Source organism: Lissotriton helveticus, chromosome 11 (genome assembly GCF_964261635.1).
Source record: "Lissotriton helveticus chromosome 11, aLisHel1.1, whole genome shotgun sequence".
NCBI classification, from domain to species: domain Eukaryota; kingdom Metazoa; phylum Chordata; class Amphibia; order Caudata; family Salamandridae; genus Lissotriton; species Lissotriton helveticus.
The window spans coordinates 1,112,309,554-1,112,329,850 of record NC_136072.1 but is presented as its reverse complement, the minus strand read 5'-3'; the positions used below and the strand labels follow the sequence as shown (position 1 = coordinate 1,112,329,850).

At 43.6% G+C, this 20,297-nt stretch overlaps 1 protein-coding gene across 2 annotated transcripts in view; it reads left to right on the top strand.

Moving 5' to 3' along the window:
* The window catches only part of SLC2A11 (solute carrier family 2 member 11), a 405,158-nt gene that overhangs the window by 171,294 nt on the left and 213,567 nt on the right, over positions 1 to 20,297 (top strand). The window contains exon 1 of one of the 2 annotated variants that reach the window (XM_078667812.1): positions 19,956 to 19,992. The exons of the other annotated variant lie outside the window; for it this stretch is intronic. Coding sequence (XP_078523938.1) covers positions 19,978 to 19,992 — 15 coding nt within the window. The 5' untranslated portion in view covers positions 19,956 to 19,977. Of the gene's footprint in view, positions 1 to 19,955; positions 19,993 to 20,297 lie in introns of those variants that run through there. 2 annotated transcript variants of the gene reach the window in all.

Here is a 20,297-nt window from a genome sequence, read left to right as displayed (position 1 = left end):
AGTGTAACAAGGTTTAAGGTGCCGCCTTTTAATAGAGCTGTCACAAAACGTCTTCTGTGGCTGAAATTTGTTACAAAAGATATGGGACTTTTCTTTGTTAAAAACTTAGAATTCTCCTGTGAAAAGGGATATGTAATGAGGTTTCTCCTGCAAAAGATATTTTTGCAGGATAGTTAGGTTTTGCATGTGCACTCAAAATCTTTTGTTAACAAATAAAAAAAGCTTAAAACGGTCTTAGAGCCCGCCCATTACTTACCATTGGTTGGCTTCGATGTCACTCTTGTTTACTTGCTTCTTACTGGTTGGCTCCTCCTGGGGTTTCATTGTTTATTCTTGCTGTGGAGCATGGACCTAGGACAGTTTCTTGTCACCAGCTAGTGTCCTTCCACTGGCTGTGCGCTCCTGAAGATACTTTTTAAAAACTTTTGCCATGCACTCCATAAGAGTGTATATGCCTGTAGTCAGTCTCTGTACCTCTGTCCGTTCCTCGTGCTGCTTGCCCCTCTAGCCCTCCTCCCTCTGCCCACTGTTGCTGCTCTCCTCCTACTCCCCAGCACCTCCATGTTAATTTCCCCTCCCCTCCATCTCACGTTGTTGCTGTTCCCTCACTCGCACCTCCCTCATGTTGCTTTCCCTCTCCTCCCGCTTTCCATTATTGCTGCTCCCTCCATCCTCCCCTGCACCTCCGTCATATCGCTTCCCTAGCTCTACTCCTGCTGTCCAATGTTGCTGCTCTCTCCCACCTCTCCCACACCTCCCTTGTGATGCTTTGTCCCCGTGCTTTTTTAGACATATCGCACCTCAGTGTGGTACGATGTGCAACATAGCTTAACCCCTTTCGCGCTGATGACGTAACCGCTCCGTCATCAGCCGTGGTAGCGCTGTGCTGATGATAGAGCGGTTCCGTCATGGCCCGCTCGACGCGCCTGCGGGGCGCGTTCTATTGAGCGGGCGGGGCCATGACGGAACCGCTCCGTCATGAGCACAGCTCAACCGAGGCTGATGACGGAGCGGTTCCGTCACCAGCATGTGCGCGCCATGCGGCCCCCCTACCCCCTTAGAAGGTGTTAAAGAAAAAAAACAATATGACACAGTCAATGTTGGCTGCCTCATAGCTCTTTTTTTCTTTACTTTAAGCCATATTGCACAGCAGCCCGTGCTTACTTCTTTTTCCACACTCAATGCACTGTACTTATCAATATCATCCTCTTCACCATCATCTTTACTCTTCGAAAGTACATTCATATTGCGATGGTAACACATCCTAGAATGGTGACTGGTCAATTTTCTTGCAGTCACAGCCATACAAGTCATCATCTGGCAAACAGTGGATGCTGCTGCATCTCATACAACTTCCCTTAGGTTTATTGATAACTTTTTAACTATTACAAATGTACCTCTCATGTAGCCTTTGACCCTGATTCCCAAAGGGTCTCGTGTAGTAAAGTTGTGAGTGTGGAGTCTCTGCCGTCGGGCGGGAATCTCTGCTCTGCAGTTCTCACTGCAGAGATTTTGCCCCGAGTGCAGAGACTCCACAATCGTAACTTTACTACACGTAAGTACTTGTGTGAATCAGACACTTGAGTGTTTAACCAGCATACAGTTTCGCAATCACCCTGCAATGCATTATTCTGCACTTTCATCACCATACGTTCCTCCTTCTGTTCATTGACATATTTTGCAAAGTTTGATGTAATCTCTTCTCCCCTAGCTACACCAAAAGCTTCTATTAGTGTATAGTAATGGGGACCCGAAAGCTTTTCCTGAATGGTTTTGTTCAACCTGTGCAGCACTAATTGTTTACCAATAAATGCGCCATGAACCCTCCTAAAGCTCTTACTAAACTATTGATTAATTCCCTAACTCTACAGAATCAAATCAAATCAAATCAAACTTTATTTCGATTGAATTTACAATCATACAAGTTCATTGTTATAAAATTTTCCAACTGTTAGAAGAAAAGGGAAAAACACAATTAGCTGCAATATACAAAGGTATAAAATTAGTAAATCCTGACGTCATCTGTACATTTGAATCCTATGTGATCCCTGTGAGAGTTATACACACAATAAACAGAGTATTTTACGATGCAGAGACAGCAGATAAAGAGCGAATTTTCAAGCAAGCCTTTAAGAAGCAGGCTATTGATTTGGCCACGTATGGAAAAATCTAAGAACTGTAATGCCAAAAGGGCAGGTCTGCAGCTTCTCAGCCCAAACTGACGTAGTAGTGGAATCAGCCAGCGTTTACGCGGGGTCTCATACAGGCTGCAAAATAGTGTTAGGTGCAAGGTGGACTGGACAGAACAGCCGTCACAGGGACATCTGGGTAGTTCACGGGACCAGTCTAGAGGCACAGGGAACGACACAAGACGGTAAAAACAATCAAATCGAAATCTAGTTAAGACATATCTATCGTAATTTGATAAATAAAAAGACAGATATGGTTGCATACCAAAGGTGGATTGAGCCAATATTAAGTGGGTATTAGTAGGTTTACTGATTTCAGAAGATATGCGTAAAGCTCTTAAATGGGTGGCACATAGGTTCTTCAGAGACTTTCTTGGAATAGACGTTAATGAAACAGGGTTTGTGAAAAACGCTGGGCAATTCAGATCATTCAGGAAATTAAAAACATACAAAAGCCAAGGGATCCTTTTCCAGTGAGCCAGTGTCAGGCAATCTGTGATTAACAACCGAGTAAGGAGACATTGCTCCTTAGTCCAAATACGGTGCCAGAGGAGAATCGGTTGGTATCTGATGGTATCAGTGATGTAATCCCAGCCAAGCTCAACGTGGCTACCGTAGTTGGGGGCACTGCGGGGGAGAGCTAATACATATTTTATGAAATCATTTTCAATAACTTGGATCTCGTTTACGGGAGCATAGCCCCATACCCCGCTCCATAAGTGGCCACACTCAGGCATTTGGCTTGGTATATTTTCATAAGTACAGCAGGGGCAGGTTTACCCAATTTCCTAGAAAATGAAGACAGCGCCATTGTAGTGCGCTGAAATTGCAGTGACTTACTAGAGGTGGCAGGTTTCCACGACATCCGGTCATCAATAAGAATCCCTAGATATGGATATTTTCTAGCGGATTCTAACCTAGTGCCGTCGATATAGAGAGGCTTACATTTAGGTGCTTTTTTGCCAATTTGCATGACGAAGGTCTTAGCTTTGTTAACTTTTAGGCCTAGCGAAAGCATATACTGACAGTACTTATCCAGTTGGAGCTGGAGTTGGATTGGTGTTCTCGCTAGGATGACTGAATCGTCGGCGTACAGTAACGCGGGGATTGGGCGGGTATTTATACATGGAAGGTCTTTACCGTCCACCAGCATCGCTTGCTCCAGTCCGTTTGTGTAGATGTTAAATAGGAATGGAGCAAGGACGCACCCCTGCCTGACGCCCTTAGTGATTTTAAAAGTATCCGATAACTCTCCGTTTATGCCATACCTCACGCGAGCGTTGGCATCCGAATAAAGCTCACGTAAGAATTTCAGAAGTGGAGGATCAATACCGAGGTTGTACAGGATCTCCCTTAATTTAGAGTGAATAACGCAGTCAAAGGCGGAGCTTAGGTCCACATAGACCAGATAAAGCTTACCACCTTTGGCCCAAGCATATTTGCCCATAAGTAAAGTAAGGTTGAGGGCCTGCTCAACAGTACCCAATCCCTCTTGGAACCCGAACTGTAAGTCTGTTAAGATCTTCTTTTCCGTAGCCCAATCCTGGAGACGTTCCAGAATTAGTCTCCCGGCGACCTTACCCAGCGAGTCCAAGAGGGAGATGGGTCTATAACAGGCCGGGTTGTCGCGATCGCCCTTTTTAAAAATAGGCAGAAGCACTGAGGAAGACCAGGAATCGATAAGACCAACCTGCTGTGCTGCTAACATGACTTGCGTGACAACAGGGGCCCATAGGTCTAAGTTGCTCACAAAGATGTCAAGAGGGACTCCGTCCGGGCCGGGAGCTTTCCCGGTCTTTGAGGAAGTCAGGGCGATGGTCACCTCCGCTAAATCGAAGTTGATCTCGATAGGATAAATATTACCCTTGGTGATATCAGACTCCTCAGAACTTGTGGTGTCGAGTATTAAAGGGGAGTCCCCAAAGATCGCAGAATAATGAGCAACACAGAATCATTTATAGCGTTCTAAAATAATATTAGTTTGCAACCAAAAATAATTTACCAATTGTTTTAGAATTTCATGTATAGAGTCAAATTGTCCCCACCTTCTTCAGATTGCACCCCTGGGAGAATGCGATACATTCTTAATCCTTTCTTACCCAAACAATGCCTTGAGGTGACCTGTTTTAATCATCAGTAAACGTTCTCCTCCAGGTGCAAGCGTGTATATCTTAAAAGCATCATCCCATTCCGCCCATCGCATGTCAGGTTCTCTTGGAAGAGGTACACAGCATGCCAGAGGCAACATTTGCAACATACTGAGGTATTATATTATAAGTACTATGTCTGTAATAGATTATTGCCTTTTTCCCAAATAGTAAACAAAATTATTAAAAGTAGTCACTGTTGTGTTCTTAAATGAATACACTAAAATAGCAATTGTGGTCAATACACCCTATGTGCTCCTGTTTCAAAATTGCACTCAATCCAAACAACAAATGTGTTCCATTTATTTACGACTTTTGAATGAATGGTGCCTGCCGTTTAATTAATTAATTTATATATATATATATATATATTTGAGTATGAAGGTGTTATGAACAAAATCAAGATGAGAAAGGACATCATGGTACGTATGTCAGATAAAGGAGGAAATGTGGTACTGTGGCCCCTGGAAATGTACAACAGAGAAGCCTCATTGCAACTCTCTGACAGGAATTGCTATGTCAGAATTAGTTCAAACAATGTGATAACTATACAAGAGAGATACCATCAAAGTTTGTACACTTGGAAATCGACAGGGTTGATCTCAAAGTATGAGTTTGAGTTTTTGAAAAACAATTACCCAGTGACACCACATCTTTACCTCATTCCCAAAATCCACAAAAATGAACAGTGCCCCCCAGGAAGACCAATAATATCTGCAATTGGGGGCCTCTTTGAGAACACTAGCAAGTTCATTGATTACTTTTTGCAACCCTATGTACAAAAATTGTCTTCATACATCAAGGACAGTGGGGATTTTCTAGCAAAAATGTATAATGTGGATTGGCACTCGGATTTTGTCTTAGTCACTTTGGATGTACAGAGTTTGTACACCAGTATCAAACACAGTGACGGGTTGCATGCCATCAAACATTATCTGAACACCAGAGATATAACATTACACCAGCACACTGCCATGCTGTTACAGATGATCGAATAGTGTCTCGAAAATAACACATTTATGTACAACAAACTGCTCTACCGGCAAATTCAGGGGACTGCCATGGGCACTCGGTTCGCCCCCAGCTATGCTAATTTGCATATGGGCTGGTGGGAGGAGCAAGTGCTCATGACAAAACACAACACACAAATGTCGACCAATGTGATGCACTACAGTCGTTACATAGACGGCATTTTCCTGTTATGGAAGGGAGGTGAGGAGAGTGTCAGGGAGTTTGCAGAAGAACTAAATGTGAACTCACTGAATTTGAAGTTCACATGTAAAGCAAGCAAAACCTCGATTGTTTTCTTAGACTTGGAACTATTTGTTTCCGAAAACAAGATTCAAACGAGGACCCATAGGAAACCAACTTCCGGCAATACCATCTTGCATGCCGGAAGCTTCCATCCACACAGCCTCATTACCAGCATCCCCTATGCCGAGTGCCTCAGAATGACGCGTAACTGTAGTACACAGGACAGCTTTGAAACATCAAAAAAGAAGCTGTTTAAAAGATTGCGCTCCAGAGGCTACTCTGATAAAATTCTTGACACAGCTGAGAATAAATCAAAGAATAAAAGCAGAGAAGATCTTGTACTCAGGAATACTCCATCAGTAACATCATATACAAAAACTGAGACACCGCGAATCATCACAGGGTACAATGCGTACCATACCAATGTACGAAAAATTCTGTATAGGCATTGGCCTATAGTACGCAGTGACCCCACACTAGGATCATCATGTGCTAAATTGCCGCAGATTACCTATAGAAGGGCTAAGTCTATGAAGCAGGAATTGGTATCTAACATTCCGAGCCAAATGAGTAACACCAATTGGCTTCAGCAGAAGAAAGGATTTTTCAAGTGCAAAGCATGCCAGCATGGTGTCAATCTTAGCAAAGTACACCTTCCACTCAGGAAAACACCTCTGGCATTGAGAGGGAATTTCAATTGCAAAACGGATTATGCAATCTATGTTTTGCAATGCACTTGCAAGAAACGATATGTTGGAAGCACCTTGCACCCAGTTCATGTAAGGATCTTACAACATTTGAGAGCCGTGGCTAACAATGATCAAAGTTACCCTGTGGCTCGCCCTATTAATGCTTTTCACGGAGGGAGAGTCGAAGATTTGCAATACTTTGTTATTGACTGCGTCAACAAAAATCCAAGAGGAGGTAACAGACTCCTAGCACTTAGGCGATTGGAACCGAGGTATATTATTCTGCTCGATACCAAGGCTCCTAATTGCTTAAACTACGACGCAGCATTAAGTGTGCACTTGTAAGTGGATAACACAAAAGACTAGCCCTGTATTCAGACGTATATCCTTTTCATCTGTTTGGCTCCATGCAAAATCACATACCCCGCTCCTCTGAAACTTTATGATAGGGATATGTGTAAAAAATCACAGTATTAATACTTCAGACTGAAATAAATTTTCACTTTGAGAAATTTTGGGGTTTTGTTTGAGCACACAGTTTTAAGTAAATTTTCTTTAAGGTCACAAGTTAAGTCACAAATCACAGTACTGGGTTGACCCAATATGAGACAAAAAAAGAAAGATATTGGAGGCCAACATTACCACGATATATATGGGAGTCTTACAATAGCCCACAAGTGATCAAGAGCCCACTGGGGCTAGATATTTTGTGTAAAGATGCTTGAAATTGTTGTTAATATGGGCTATTGGAGGGACTATGTGGTTGTACACTGATGGCTAAAGAATGACACAGTACTCTGAGAAGTCACATTGTTTTTAAATTTTTCACAAAATATGCAATATTTTTTTTCAAACTAAATGTGTTGCACTGTTTTAAAAACAGAAATATGGTTTTTCCTTAGACCATTGTTAGTCAGTTATGAACATGGGTACTTTCGTTGCATGATTACATTATCACAGAAATATCACAAAATTATGAACAATTGAGAGTGTTAATACATATTAGATTGTACGGGTACAAACTGGTGAAGTTTTGCAAATAGAATGATGCATATTACGACTAATATTAATCTGTAATTAGAATTTGCAAATGCCCGGAATTATTCGTGATACAAATGTTTCTGTTACCTTATTGTATCTCTTCCATGTCTATGACAAGGGGGAGGGTAACCATAGCAACTGACCGACGTCACCGGGAGGCTTTGACAAACCCACGAGAAGAAGGAATGGGGGTGTGTGTATATATTCGTATCATTTTTCACTTTTAAGTTGTTGTGAGCAAGGCGGTTGTCCCACCGAAACGCGTAAGCAGTCGTCGTTGAGGTGAATAAATTCCTCTTTGTTGAATCCCACGGAGTCAGCGCCTTTTTTCGTTGCAATAACGAAGGTTTGGATAACATATATATATAAGCAAGCATGGTAATGCTATACTGATGGCCCCCATGATGTTCGCTGGGATGAGGATTTGCGGATGACAGCAGTTTGGGAGGCAGTACCTCTGCTGCGAGGAAGCCATTTGGCATTCAGCGCAGGGTCGAATCCTGTCCTGTCTAGAAATGCCCTACTCGGAATGCCGGCGTAACTCATGGTGACTGGGCACCGTGGCAAGCGGTGAGGACTATAGGGCTAATTCATTTTTGTACAATTGGTCTCCCCCGACCTCGCTTGTGTGTTTGGACGCATAGGATATATGCCGCCATGAGAGGAGACTTGCCTGTTTTATACTCCAGTGTTTATGGGACAAATGTGTTATAAAGCCCCGGGGAGTTCAGGCTCGAACTCAGCAATGTCAGGCTTGTGCTGCCAAATGGGGAAATCAATCAACACCACTGTGTCACACCATGTCACCGCGGAATTAAGCTTGTCCACATTTCCAGCCTTAAGTCGCTCTCCATTGCGTGGATTTTGGTGTTTAAATGTAACATTACCGATGCACTGTGGGAGCAGTAGTCCTGTAAGGAGTTGCCGGACACAACATTTGAATTAACTATGAGGCCTGAAACACACTTAGGCGGACCTGCTATTTGACCTTTATTTTCCGTGTTATGCAGTGGAAATGTAACCCTGTTCGTGCTTTGCATTTACATTATGCCTGAGACTGTTCTAGGAGCCCAACGTGATTTCACAAGCAGCTTCACCTGGTGCAGGCCCGTGGTAGAAAGGATTGATATTATGTCAGCATGTCTCCCCTGTTTTGCATTTATTGCAGCGCGATGCATATTCAGTATTTTATGTAACTATGTGACCAGCGCAATGGTTTAATATACGGCCTCGATTTTCAGTTGTTTTACAGCAACATGAAAGTGTTTTTATTATGTTGGTGCTCATTTACATTTAACTTGTTGTACTATAGTGGTATTTAAAGCAAACTGACGAACTGTTTGTGACGATGAGCGTTATCATTTTACGATGTAAATAGCCACAATGTACATATTTGAAATGAAATGTATTTTTAGGTAAGTGGTCACCACATTTTAATTGATTGACTAACATTAGTTAACAATGAACTCTTTTATGTCTATGACTATGTCTGAGTATAAAGGCCACCACTAAAATGGCGCTCATTAGATTGAGAAAGCCTGCTGTGACAGGCGAAACGCGTCTCTCTTTGCTGGGTCGGAGGAGGCATAATTCAATAAAGAAGCCTTTACCTGAATAGCCCTCGAGTGCGTGCTCTTTTTCCTGATGGGGAGTAGAGGTTCTTTGGTTTATATATATATATATATATATATATATATATATATATATATATATATATTAGCCTCCTTGCCCTAAATAATTCCCTTGAAAATGCTGTAGATATTTTCCCTAAATTTGTGGCTGTATTTAATTGCTCACAACTGGACATGAACATACATTTCATACCACACTGGTATTTATTAAAAGAAAAAAATAACCAAGTGAACTTCGCACAACTTGAGTTGCGAGCGCTGGATTTAGTTGATGTACTCGTTTGTTTGACTCTGAAAGGTCCAGTGGACCGTGCCAAGGAAATCACGCAGCTCGAACCTGAACTCTTAAGTCTGTAGAAAACATTTACACAGGTTTTAACGAGGAGGCCCCGGGGCAACAGGGATGTATTGGCGAGCGGCACGAGGAAAGCTTCTCGGCGGTAGATTAGCTTCAGAAGAGCCAAGGAATTGATTCGATGGAATAGCAGACATTAGGATGGAAGCGCTGGTCATCTACTTGCTGAGGTACTCTAGACCCACTGGAGGATAAGAAGAGAAACAGGTGCAAATAAAGCAGGATGCAAACTAAATGAACCAAATAACGACTGAAAGAGGCAGGCTTACAGAAAGATCTTAAGAATACCTCAGAGCAAGGAACCGGAATGGGAGCATTATAAAACAAGCATTTACAATGCAACGGTTTCGCCTTTGGAAATGTTAAAGCTATTTGCAATGTAAATGACAATGCCATTTATTTATCTGTTTTCAAAACCAACACATAAATACAAATGTTGTCATTTACAATGCCAATAGCTCAAACTTTTCCAAAGGCGAAACCGTTGCATTGTAAATGCTTGTTAAATATTGCCTGAGCGCAATAACAGAGGAAATGCACTGATACGCAAATATGGCGATCGAATTATAATGATGTTTGGTTGTGTTTTGCATATTCGTCCCTTTTTAGTTTCAATTTCAGGTAGGTTTAGAGGAGGGAAGGGGCGGGGTTGGAGTAGACGAACCGGAACTCGCTTTTACAAACGAATGCTGAAAGAATGTTGAGACAAGTCAGGTCCTGGGCCGCGCTGTGATTGGCTGACGTCACGGGGGTGTCCCGGGCCGGCAGCCAATCACAGCGCGGCCCGGGACAAAGGGGCGGGGCTTTAAAAAAGCACCAGAAACGCCCCCGAATTGCGTTTTCTGGAGAAAGCGCGATTGACAGCCTCTGTCTCCCAATGGCTAGCCTCCATTTATGGAGCTAGCCAATGAGAGGCAGAGGCGGTGCCGACATCCCTACTGTAGACAATAGTTTTCGATCTGGGAGTGGCACTGCGTGCCCCTCGCCAGGTCGAAACCTAATAAATAACTGAAAACGAGATTAATCGCAATATGATCTCATGTCATATAAAAGGTGTAAAGAGAATGAGTATGAGAGTCGAAAGTACATAAATAAGAATGGGTCATGGGGTGAACATTTTCTAAGACTAATAAGAAGGAAAAAGTGAGATTGAAAATACATAGGAAGACATCGGAGCTGTTTGGGACAAGGAGAAACGTGTGCTTGACGAGGAAGAGAGACTAGAACATGACTGTATGAATATTACATATACTGAAGTGGGACAGTAATATATTTGGGCAGGCCGACATGAATGGAAAAACAGTAGTTAAGACGAGAAAGAACAAAAATGTTTTGAGAGACAAAATGATGGGGAAAGATCTGCTTCTGTCCATATTACAGATATTAATGTGTCCACTTTCAGTAACTGAGGAGATCTTTTGTGAAAATTTGAGTAAACTATGTGCAACAGTCTGTAGACAAATTGAGGTGATATCTCATTTATAAATGCCTGCATCTGCTAGCAAAAACACCCTAAAAGTACCAACAATTCCGGAAAGGGTAAATGGTTAGCTGTCTGAGGCCCTCGCCCTTGTAATTAGTTTATTCCTGCTATTCAATTTGTGCTAAACAATTTATCATTTACCACTGAATGAACATATCTATTCGGACAAAAAGTTAGAATCTAGCAGGCTATTTAAGAATGGGTGCTGCATAAGGGGTTAACATGTTAAAGACATTAGTCTACACCCGGGCTGATTTGTAATGTCTATTAGACTAATATCAGTACAGCGACCATCCCAGCATCCTGGAAAGAATGACTGTTTAGAGGACGTCAGTGCCTTCCAATTAGAACTTGGTGTCATGTTATTTATATAATACCCCATATCGTGGAATCCTAATAAACATCATCCACAATTTGTATGAAACAATGCTTCATAATATGTAATCGACTCATTTTATTTCTGTTCTGATTCAGAATATCCGATCTATAAAAAAAACTGCCAACACTTGTTATACAAAAAGTCACTCGCCAACTTAGGGCTCACTTATTTCTTCTTCAAGCGTATTGTGTTTCCATCATAAAAGTTATTATCTGTTTTTTTTATCATTGACTTTTGCAGATATGCATTTCATGACAGCTTTAAATTGAAAAATGTCTTTGAATTGAGAACGTTTGCCAGTCCATGGCCTGTGCTAATGTAACAGGTAATTAGGCAGCAACTTCTGGCATGGGTCGAGGGGTTAGATGCTTTGCAAATGGGCAGCCTTGTGGCAGAATGCCTAGAAAACATTGCACAACGTATGTATATTCTAAAAGTTCAAATCCAAGTCTATTGCAAGCTTGTAATGTTTATTTTCTCCACACCTGAATACCTATTAGGCTACTTTCAACATTTGTTTGGTCGAGAGTTTTAGACAAGAATGGCCTTTCAGGAATGCATGTCTGGCACATCTCGTGTCCTTCCCTGCATGTCGGTTTAATGTAAACTTTATTTTTGTGTGCAAAAATAATTATGTTTTCCGAGTTGATTACTCAAACATCCTGTCCAGCTTGTTTATAAATGCATAGTGAGAAAAAAAAAAACAGAAAGCCTAGGTGTTTATATTCTCAACAAACAATACCGGTAAAACCATCAAAACCTGTGGCTTTAAGAATATTGTTGCAACTTTCAGACTAGATCTTGCATTTCACTGAAACAAAAAGCAACAGCTCTTAACTAGGCACCACCAGAGTGACTGTCAATAGCTGTAAAGAGGCTGCAAATAACTGCGTAAAGTACAAATTAGATAAGTAGAACGTAAATGTTTACGCATAATATGAAAATGTTTATATGCCATTATAGGTTGCAATGTGATATAATCCCTACTCAAACAAAACTCAAACTAATTTGTATCCAGTGATATTACAGGGAACCCCCAGGGACGACCACGGATATTCATCCAGAGTCACGAACAGCAGCATCAAAACGTGACTTTGAGCTTGGGCACTTTTGAGACCGGCCTTACTTGGAGCTGGCACGTTGTGGTAGCCTCACGTGCAACTCTGCCACCTTTGCGAGATTGTCCCTGCTGTCTGAAAGTGGCCTGGTGATGCGGGAGGGCACAGTGCCCTCACCACAGGGACTCAGCCACCAGCTCTCCTAATGCACATCGCCCAAGCTAATGACAAGCCTTCCCGGGGCAGGTTGGGACGACTCCTCTGTCTACCAAGTACCAGCCACCCTACTGGCAGCAATTTCCTTACTGCGCCGCCCGCGCGCCCTGCACAGTGCCTCTGTCCCTACCACGCTCGCACTAAAGTTTCAGGAATGCTGCCAGGCAGAAGTTGTGGCAGAGTTTCAAATCTCCCTTAGTTACCTGCTGATGTACCCGTCTTCGTCCCCGTCGCACGTCTGGAACAGGCGCCTCATGCGCTCTTCCTCGCCAGTGCTCGAAGTGTCGCTGCTGCCGCTACTGCTTCCCACCGGCTCAGTGGCCATGGCCCCGCTGCCCCCGGGACGTTGCGCCTCGCCCTGGTGGAGGAGAAGCACTGCATCCAGCAAAGCAAGCTGCAACCAACGGCACAAAGCAGGGTCAGGCGCGCCGCCGCCCGCAGGTCCGGGCGCGCGCTCCGCTGGCCCCCGCTGTCAGCGCAGCTGGAGCCCCTTGGCAAGCGCGTGCGAGCAAAACCTTCACAAGCACACTCTTCTTCGCGGTTACTTCAGAGGGGGTTCGGGCAGCTGAGCGCATGTGCTTGTTTTTGACGGGGAAAGGGGGGAGTGACAGACTGAGAGTAGTGAGGAATGTACAGAGGGCAGAGCTGCCAAAGTGTGAGTGATGCGCTACTGCTCACAGCTGCGGAGCACGGAGCTGGGCTCGGGAGGCAGCAGCCCCCAGCTGCGACCGTCCCATGGAAACCATAACTCGCAGTGGAGAGCAGGAAGTTTTAAGAGGTATACAGATTACATATGGTAATTTGTTGAAAAAACGTGATTTATGCCTTGGATGACGAGGCATGGAGGCAAATTGCTGCGGAGGGAGGGGGGGGGGGGGAGTGGGACTGAGGAGACCTGCGGGCGGAGGGAGGGAGGAAGCGGGAATGAGGAGAGCTGCGGAGGGAGGGGGGGAAGCGGGACTGAGGAGAGCTGCGGGGGGAGCGGGACTAAGGAGAGCTGCGGAGGGAGGGGGAGCAGGACTGGAACAGAGCAACAGGTCGTTTCGCGATTCGGGGGCGTGTTTGCGTGCTCTCCCCTTCCCATTGGCTGGAAGGTAAAATTCCAGCCAATGGGAAGAGGAGAGGGCGGTACTTAAAAAAAGACCCAGAAACGCCCCCGAATCGCGTCAAGGCGGGCCCTGAACTTAGTGACGCTCCTCTCCTCCAATGGCTGGCCAGCATTTACGAGGCCAGCCAATGGAGAAGAGGGGCGTGTTCAGCCCCCGTACTACAGACAAAAGATTTCGGCTCCGCCCACTGCTTACGCAGTGCGACGGTAGCCGAAACCTAAAAACAAGCATTTGCAATGCAATAGGTCTCGCAATTGCGAGATTTTGAGCTATTGGCATTGTAAATGCCAATGCCTTTTATTTCTGTGTATTGAAGCAACGAATCCAAGGCATTGTTATTTACAATACCAATAAGTCAAAGTATCTAAAATGCGAGACCTATTGCATTGCAAATGCTTGCATTATTGTAAAGTGCTCTTTTTTTTTTTAAATAATGGAGATGTACTTAAAGCGACGCATAGAATAAGCAACCAAAACAATCAGAGCAATGAGGTGGCAGTGGTGTTCCCACAATGATGGCTTTGATAACAATTTAACTGTCCATCAATGTCAGCTACTTACAAAAAACAAAATACATTGGCTAAGACTAGTTTACGCTACCAACCTTATAGTCAGTACAAATATAAGAAACATTTAGCAAAGCAGGCACAGGAACCAAAACACTTACAAAGAGTTACTGGGTGTCTTTCTTAAAGCTGATAATTACATAGTCAAACATACAAATTGCTGACAAAAGGGCTATTTCAAATTACTTTTGTTAGCAACATCTAGTGCAATTAGTACAAGCACAGGTAATGAACACACAAGTTAGGGTCCAATCCTTGAGCTATCTCAGCAGAGAAGGGATAGAAAGGTATTTACAACCGATTGCCAAATGATCCATGAAAAAAAAAAACAGCTGGTGTAAAACAGACAGTTGTAAATACCCAAGAGCAGAGCCGCAACTAGAGCCAAATTTCGGGGTGGGCTAATAAAAATTCCAGGGGAGTGGCTAAGTCATCCAGCAATAGTCAGAGTGGAGCTGCAGGAGCTCTAAGAAGGGGTGAACAGACAACAAAGCCTCGTTAGAATGCAAATGGTCTTTTAAGGACCTGTGAAGTATTCGGGTGCGGCTGCAATAAGGCGGTCGCCAGCTCGGGAAGCTGTCTCAGCCTGGGCTGACACACACGACAGGGGGGTTAGGGGAAAGCCCTTTAAGCCCAATGGGCATTGCGCGCCTGACCTAGAAGTATGACAAGTGTAAATGAGCAGTTGCATCTAGCAGCGTTGGCTGTTTGAAACTCATTTCCTAAGCATCATGAAAGGTCGGTGGGGGAGGGGTTCAGTAAGAGGGCGCTAATATCGACTATATTGGCTATCACACCAGAAGATCAAGATAAAAAATGTAATGACAACAAACTTGTAATACTGACCACGAGGTAGGTACTTTATTGAGTGTTAACAAGGTTTACAAGAAATGCTTTGAAAACAGCAGGCAAAAATGAGGCAAGGTAGCGGGAAACTATAATCCGCTGGCTTCCGTTAACCTGGTCTGCCTTAACTGCTAGTAAAAAAAGTTGGGAAACTTGTATCTGCACAGAAATCACATCTCAACATGTCACCGTGCAATCCGTCCAGAAAAAATCACTATCCCTGCTTGCATCCTTACAGCCATTACCCAATGGCACCGCATCTTGGAAGAAGATTTCTGCCATCCAATTCTAGTTGTGAAGAACAGGGACGGCATCCCTCGCAGGCCACCGCATCCTCTTGCTAGCAACTTGGGTTGCTGCTGCAGCAGGACAGTGGACACAGCTCGGTCTCCGCGTGACCAAACCATAAACTGGTGCTACTTACCTGTTTCTATTGAAAAGTAGTGTGTGCATTGTGTATATCTCAGGCTAGGAGATATCTGTATGTGTTAGTGAGTGCCTTATAATAAATACATGTTTTTATAAATATACTGTTTGGTTCTATTTCACTTAATCTATATCAATAAGATTATGTTCTGGTAAAAGAAGCTGCTTTACACTCCTTCTGGACTAAGCCTGAAGGCTGCTCCCCTCAGCTACCACTTAGAGAGCTTTCTAAAGTTGTCTAAGACCACTAAAATCACCATAAGGGTTGTCTGGATTGGTGCAAGGTGCCCACTTACATAAGTGTACTCCATATACCATGTCAACTTCTCACATTGTCGTGGAGTAGAGTGGAGTGCCATAGAGTGGAGTGGAGTAGCGAATAGTGCAGAAAAGTGTCATAAAGTGGAGTGGTATAGCGTGGAGTTGCATAGAGTGGAGTAAAGTGGCATGGAGTGTCGTAGACTGGAGTGACACAGAGTGGAGTGTTGTAGAGTGGCCTAGAGTGAAGTGTCAAAGAGCGGCATGGAGTGGAGTGTGTTGGAGTGGAGCTTGTGACGTAGAGTAGAGTAGAGCAGAGTGTCATAGGGTGAGGGCCATAGAGTGTTGTAGAGTGGAGTGGTGTAGAGTGGTGTGGTAGCAAACTGCCACTACAGACAACACATCTTCAATTAAAACAATTACCATTAAATTTGCACACACAGTTTTACTAATGAAGCTATACAGTGCACAAAGGATAATGTGTGGAATGGCATCATCTAGTGTACTGATTTGTTTTGATCATATTAAAATATTTGTTTTGACCACACTTCCGAATTACACTTTTGTTGTGTGCTAGAACATTTTTTTCCAGTAGCCAGCAAGATTGTCACATAAATTCTCTCACTTTGAAGTCAGAGAAAGAAAAGTAAACACCAAGCTCCCTTGGAAGACAGAGCCTGTCATTCAATCTCTATCATTAAAAGCACAGCAAGTGTGACAAGATAAGAACAAAATGTAAAGGCCTGTTTATAGAAAGCTCGGACGTGTGGAAGAATACGATGAGTGATGGTGAACAAGCCCCAAGGAGGGACGAAGGCATGCTGGGCAGCCTTAAACAAAGCCAGCAAACAGAAAAGCAGAAAATGTGAGTTCCAAACCACTAAGCCATTGGTAAGCAATGGACGAAAATCATTCCTAGGGAAGCTTTCAGAATGCCCACAGGAAGCCTTTTCACAACCAGACAGCTAGGCTTCGATCTAAAAAAGGGAGGAGATTTCCTAATGAAGTTTAAATAACTAGGCATGCTAGTGCTTCGATATTAATGTGCTCTGGAGGGTGTATTGTTTTCACTGTCTAAGGCTACTTTGCACACCCAAAAAAACCCTAGAAACATTGAAGTGTGGGTGTACATTTATCAGGTAAATAAATCGGAAGATAGCCAAACTTAGCATATTTGTAAATTAATATAAAAATAGACCTATTAAACACTCGGTTACCTGAATGTCGTCCTAGTGATAAGGAGACACAAAGTAATCTAACCAGTAGAAACTAAAATGGCCATCACCCTACTTCGAGTAGAGCCAGGTTTGCAGAGCTTTCATAAAGGGCAGTAGTTGATTGCAAAATTGCAGTGGCATTGGTAAAGAAATACAAACTTTGGATGCTGCCACCTGAGAAAGTACACCCCCAAGTCAGGTACAGCCAGACCTGAGGAACACCCAATGGTTTGCATAAGAAGACCTCAACTGGAACAGGGAAGATATTTATTAAACATTTGTTGAAGGTAAGGTGGACCAAAGTGGTGCAAGGCTTGAAAGACCATGCAAAGTGCATAAAAGGTGACATGTTTGGAGACTGCTAATCAGAGCAGAGTTGTCAGCGCTGTTGAAGATGAAGAAGTGCGTGGCCACTGAGTGCAAGCTTTCATGCAGGATTTTTAATATGATGCAGGAGGTTAAACAGGTCTGAGGCAGAACCCAGAACTAGTGAATTGCACTAGTCGAGATGACTACGCATCGTGGCCTGCACCACCAGAGGACAAGTCTGAGGGGGGAAGCGCTGGAAGGATTTTATGTAGCATCTTCATTAGCAGGAAGGAAGTGGATGACGGAGAAAGGAAGTGGATGATGGAGAAAGGAAGAGGATGAAGGAGAAAGGAAGTGGATGATGGAGAAAGGAAGTGGATGACGGAGAAAGGAAGTGGATGACGGATTTCAGATTTGGCTGTTTAAGGAAAGGTCTGTGTCAAAATGAAACCAGAGATTATGTACCTTGGCCACTGGAGCTAGGGGAGGGCCCAATTGTGTGGCGAAAAGTCTACTAGAAGACTTACAGGAGCTTTCCGCCCAGGTACATAAAGTCGTTTTGACTTATCTGAATTACATTTCAGAGAGGTGTCCTCCAGTTACACCACCATTGCTATCATACAGCCATGAACACTGTCCAACAGTTGAGAACAGTGCTGGTCAAATGAAATTAGAATGTGTCATCCGCATGCTCATTAAACTGAAACAGGACAACCAAATCAGAAGTGCATATACAGATTAAACAGCGTTGGACTCAGTGAGGAGCCTTGAGGCACATCTTGAACTTACAGTTTAAACTCAGAAAAGAAGATGCAAGATAAACTGCCCGATGTTGCACTAAAATGTAATTCAATGCACGGCAGGCCCACAGATTACGACTTCTAATAACCTGAGAATTAGCCTCTCATGACACTGTGTCAAGAGCAGCTGATAGGTCTAGCAACTATGCAGAAGATATATCCTGGTCTGCTACTATTCACAGGTCATCAAAAATAGAGACTAGAGCCATCTCCATATTAAGATGTCCCAAAGCCAGATTACGCAGCACCCAAAATATTGTGCTCCTCAAAGAATGATGAAAGCTGGCTATTTTAAATGGAAATAGGTCAAAATTAGTACTCTCCGGTACCTCTCTGTGATGTCAGCCATGCATGTTGACAGTATAGGGGGTTCAGGAAAGGTGCAAGATTTATTAATGAAGCTTAGGTAGGCCACACATCATTATGCGTACATCAAAATCCTAGACACTGAAGTTTGAGTACATTTTTGTACTTAATTGTAGAAATACACAAGTTGAAACTTCATTTTACAGGAAATAAAAATGCATCCAAATTCAGACAGACTTGCCAAAATTGTATAAATAAATCAAGGAGTCAAAGGTGCAACACACTGAAGCTGCACAGGTTCTTGGCGGCTCACCAGTGAGCGATTCAAGCTCATGGTCAAGGGGCTTCTCATCCCCTGTGTCTAGGGCCAGTCCGCTGAAATGAGTCCACTTAAAACAAGACATGGCATCGGCAGCCTCATCCATCTCCCTAGGATTATGTGCCACAATGAATACTTTATTTAGGTATGTATGTATGTATGTATATGGTACTTCTATAGCGGCAACCTAGAAAAAAAAGGCCTTCCAGCCTGACCACAAGCAAATGTGCGTTAGGCCCACAGCCTCTCCCTAAAGGAAAAAGCCACTTTCAGGGGAAAAGGTTCCAGAGTTGATGCCAGAGATGTGGCCACTGGCTGCCCAGGTCCCTGGCCCTTACAGCATGCACCATTTGGGGCAGAAACTCACCACAAAGCTGAGGGTCAATCCTTCAACTGAGAAACGCGCTCAATCAGCTTGGCTGCAAGGCTCAGCTTGCAACGAAGCTATTGCGTTCAACGTAGTGAAGAGGCCAGTTGTAGGCAAACAAACGACCACCCGTGAAGGGGTTTAGAGCCCGCAAGATAGGAAAAGTAACTCCACTACCTATCAATATTAGGAGTCTATTTATGTGGGAAAGAGGCTGACTAAATTACATTGTTATAGGAGCCCTACTACAGAAGTTTAAGGACCCAGTGACATGACGTATTAGGTAATGGTTCTACAGATTGAACCTTCCCTGCAGTGTCCAAGGACCGACGTGGGTGGATATACAGGGGTCATTTAGAACCCTGAGTAAGTACAAACATAGATGCAGTAGCATTTGCAACCACTTAAACACTTGCTCTGATAATGATCTATCTGCAGATTGCACCAGGTTGGTTCTTAGCAGTCTGCCACTTTCTTGCAGCTGGTGGCAACTGCCCTACAAAACAGAGTGCAAAGGGTAATAACACAGAAGAAACAGAAGCAAAATCATTTGTACATGCTGATCCAAGGTACTAATTACAGAGGTCATTATCAGGTCAAAACCAGGTGCACACCACCCATCCTGCTGTAATGTTATTTACGCTACATTGGTGTCGCGACCTTTGTCACCTTGTGACTCTAAGCGGCTCACCAGACACACACCACTGACAGTGCGAATAAATGAGATTTGCTGGCAGTCGAGTTTCTCACCTCAAGAAAGGTAAGAACTGAACACACCCTTCCTGCATGTCACATTGAATGAAGCTTAAACATCAACCTAGTAGCACCTAACCTCCAGTTGGGCAGCACGCCTTGCTCTCGAGAGACTAGACAAACCAAGCTTCTGTTAAAGGCTGTCAATGGATGACTAACCACAGACCGATTCCTGCACTCTCCCTTCAGCAGCTAAAACCTTCAGATGACTGTTGCAATGAACAGAGCTGAAGAACACAGGTCCTTTGATAAAGGAGACATGCCGCAGAAACTGGTAGGGGCTACCCACCCCGTCAGAGGGTTGTGGTTCTTGCACTTTCTGCTTCCTATGATGGCCCAGGACACACTGTGTGCACTGATGCTTCCTGCTGCTTTCTGCCTTTTTCCTCCTGAGTTCAGTTTCTTCTTGCCTTCTTTACACTCAAATGCAACTAGCTGGATCCATGGAATTTTATTAGCCCTTTGCGCGAACAATTGGTATTTCTTACTGAGCTCTGTGGTCAGAATTGGTATTTCGGTAAGGACTGTAAACTAACATTTAAAAAAAAATTATTAGTGCTATCAGCTAGCAATTGGTAT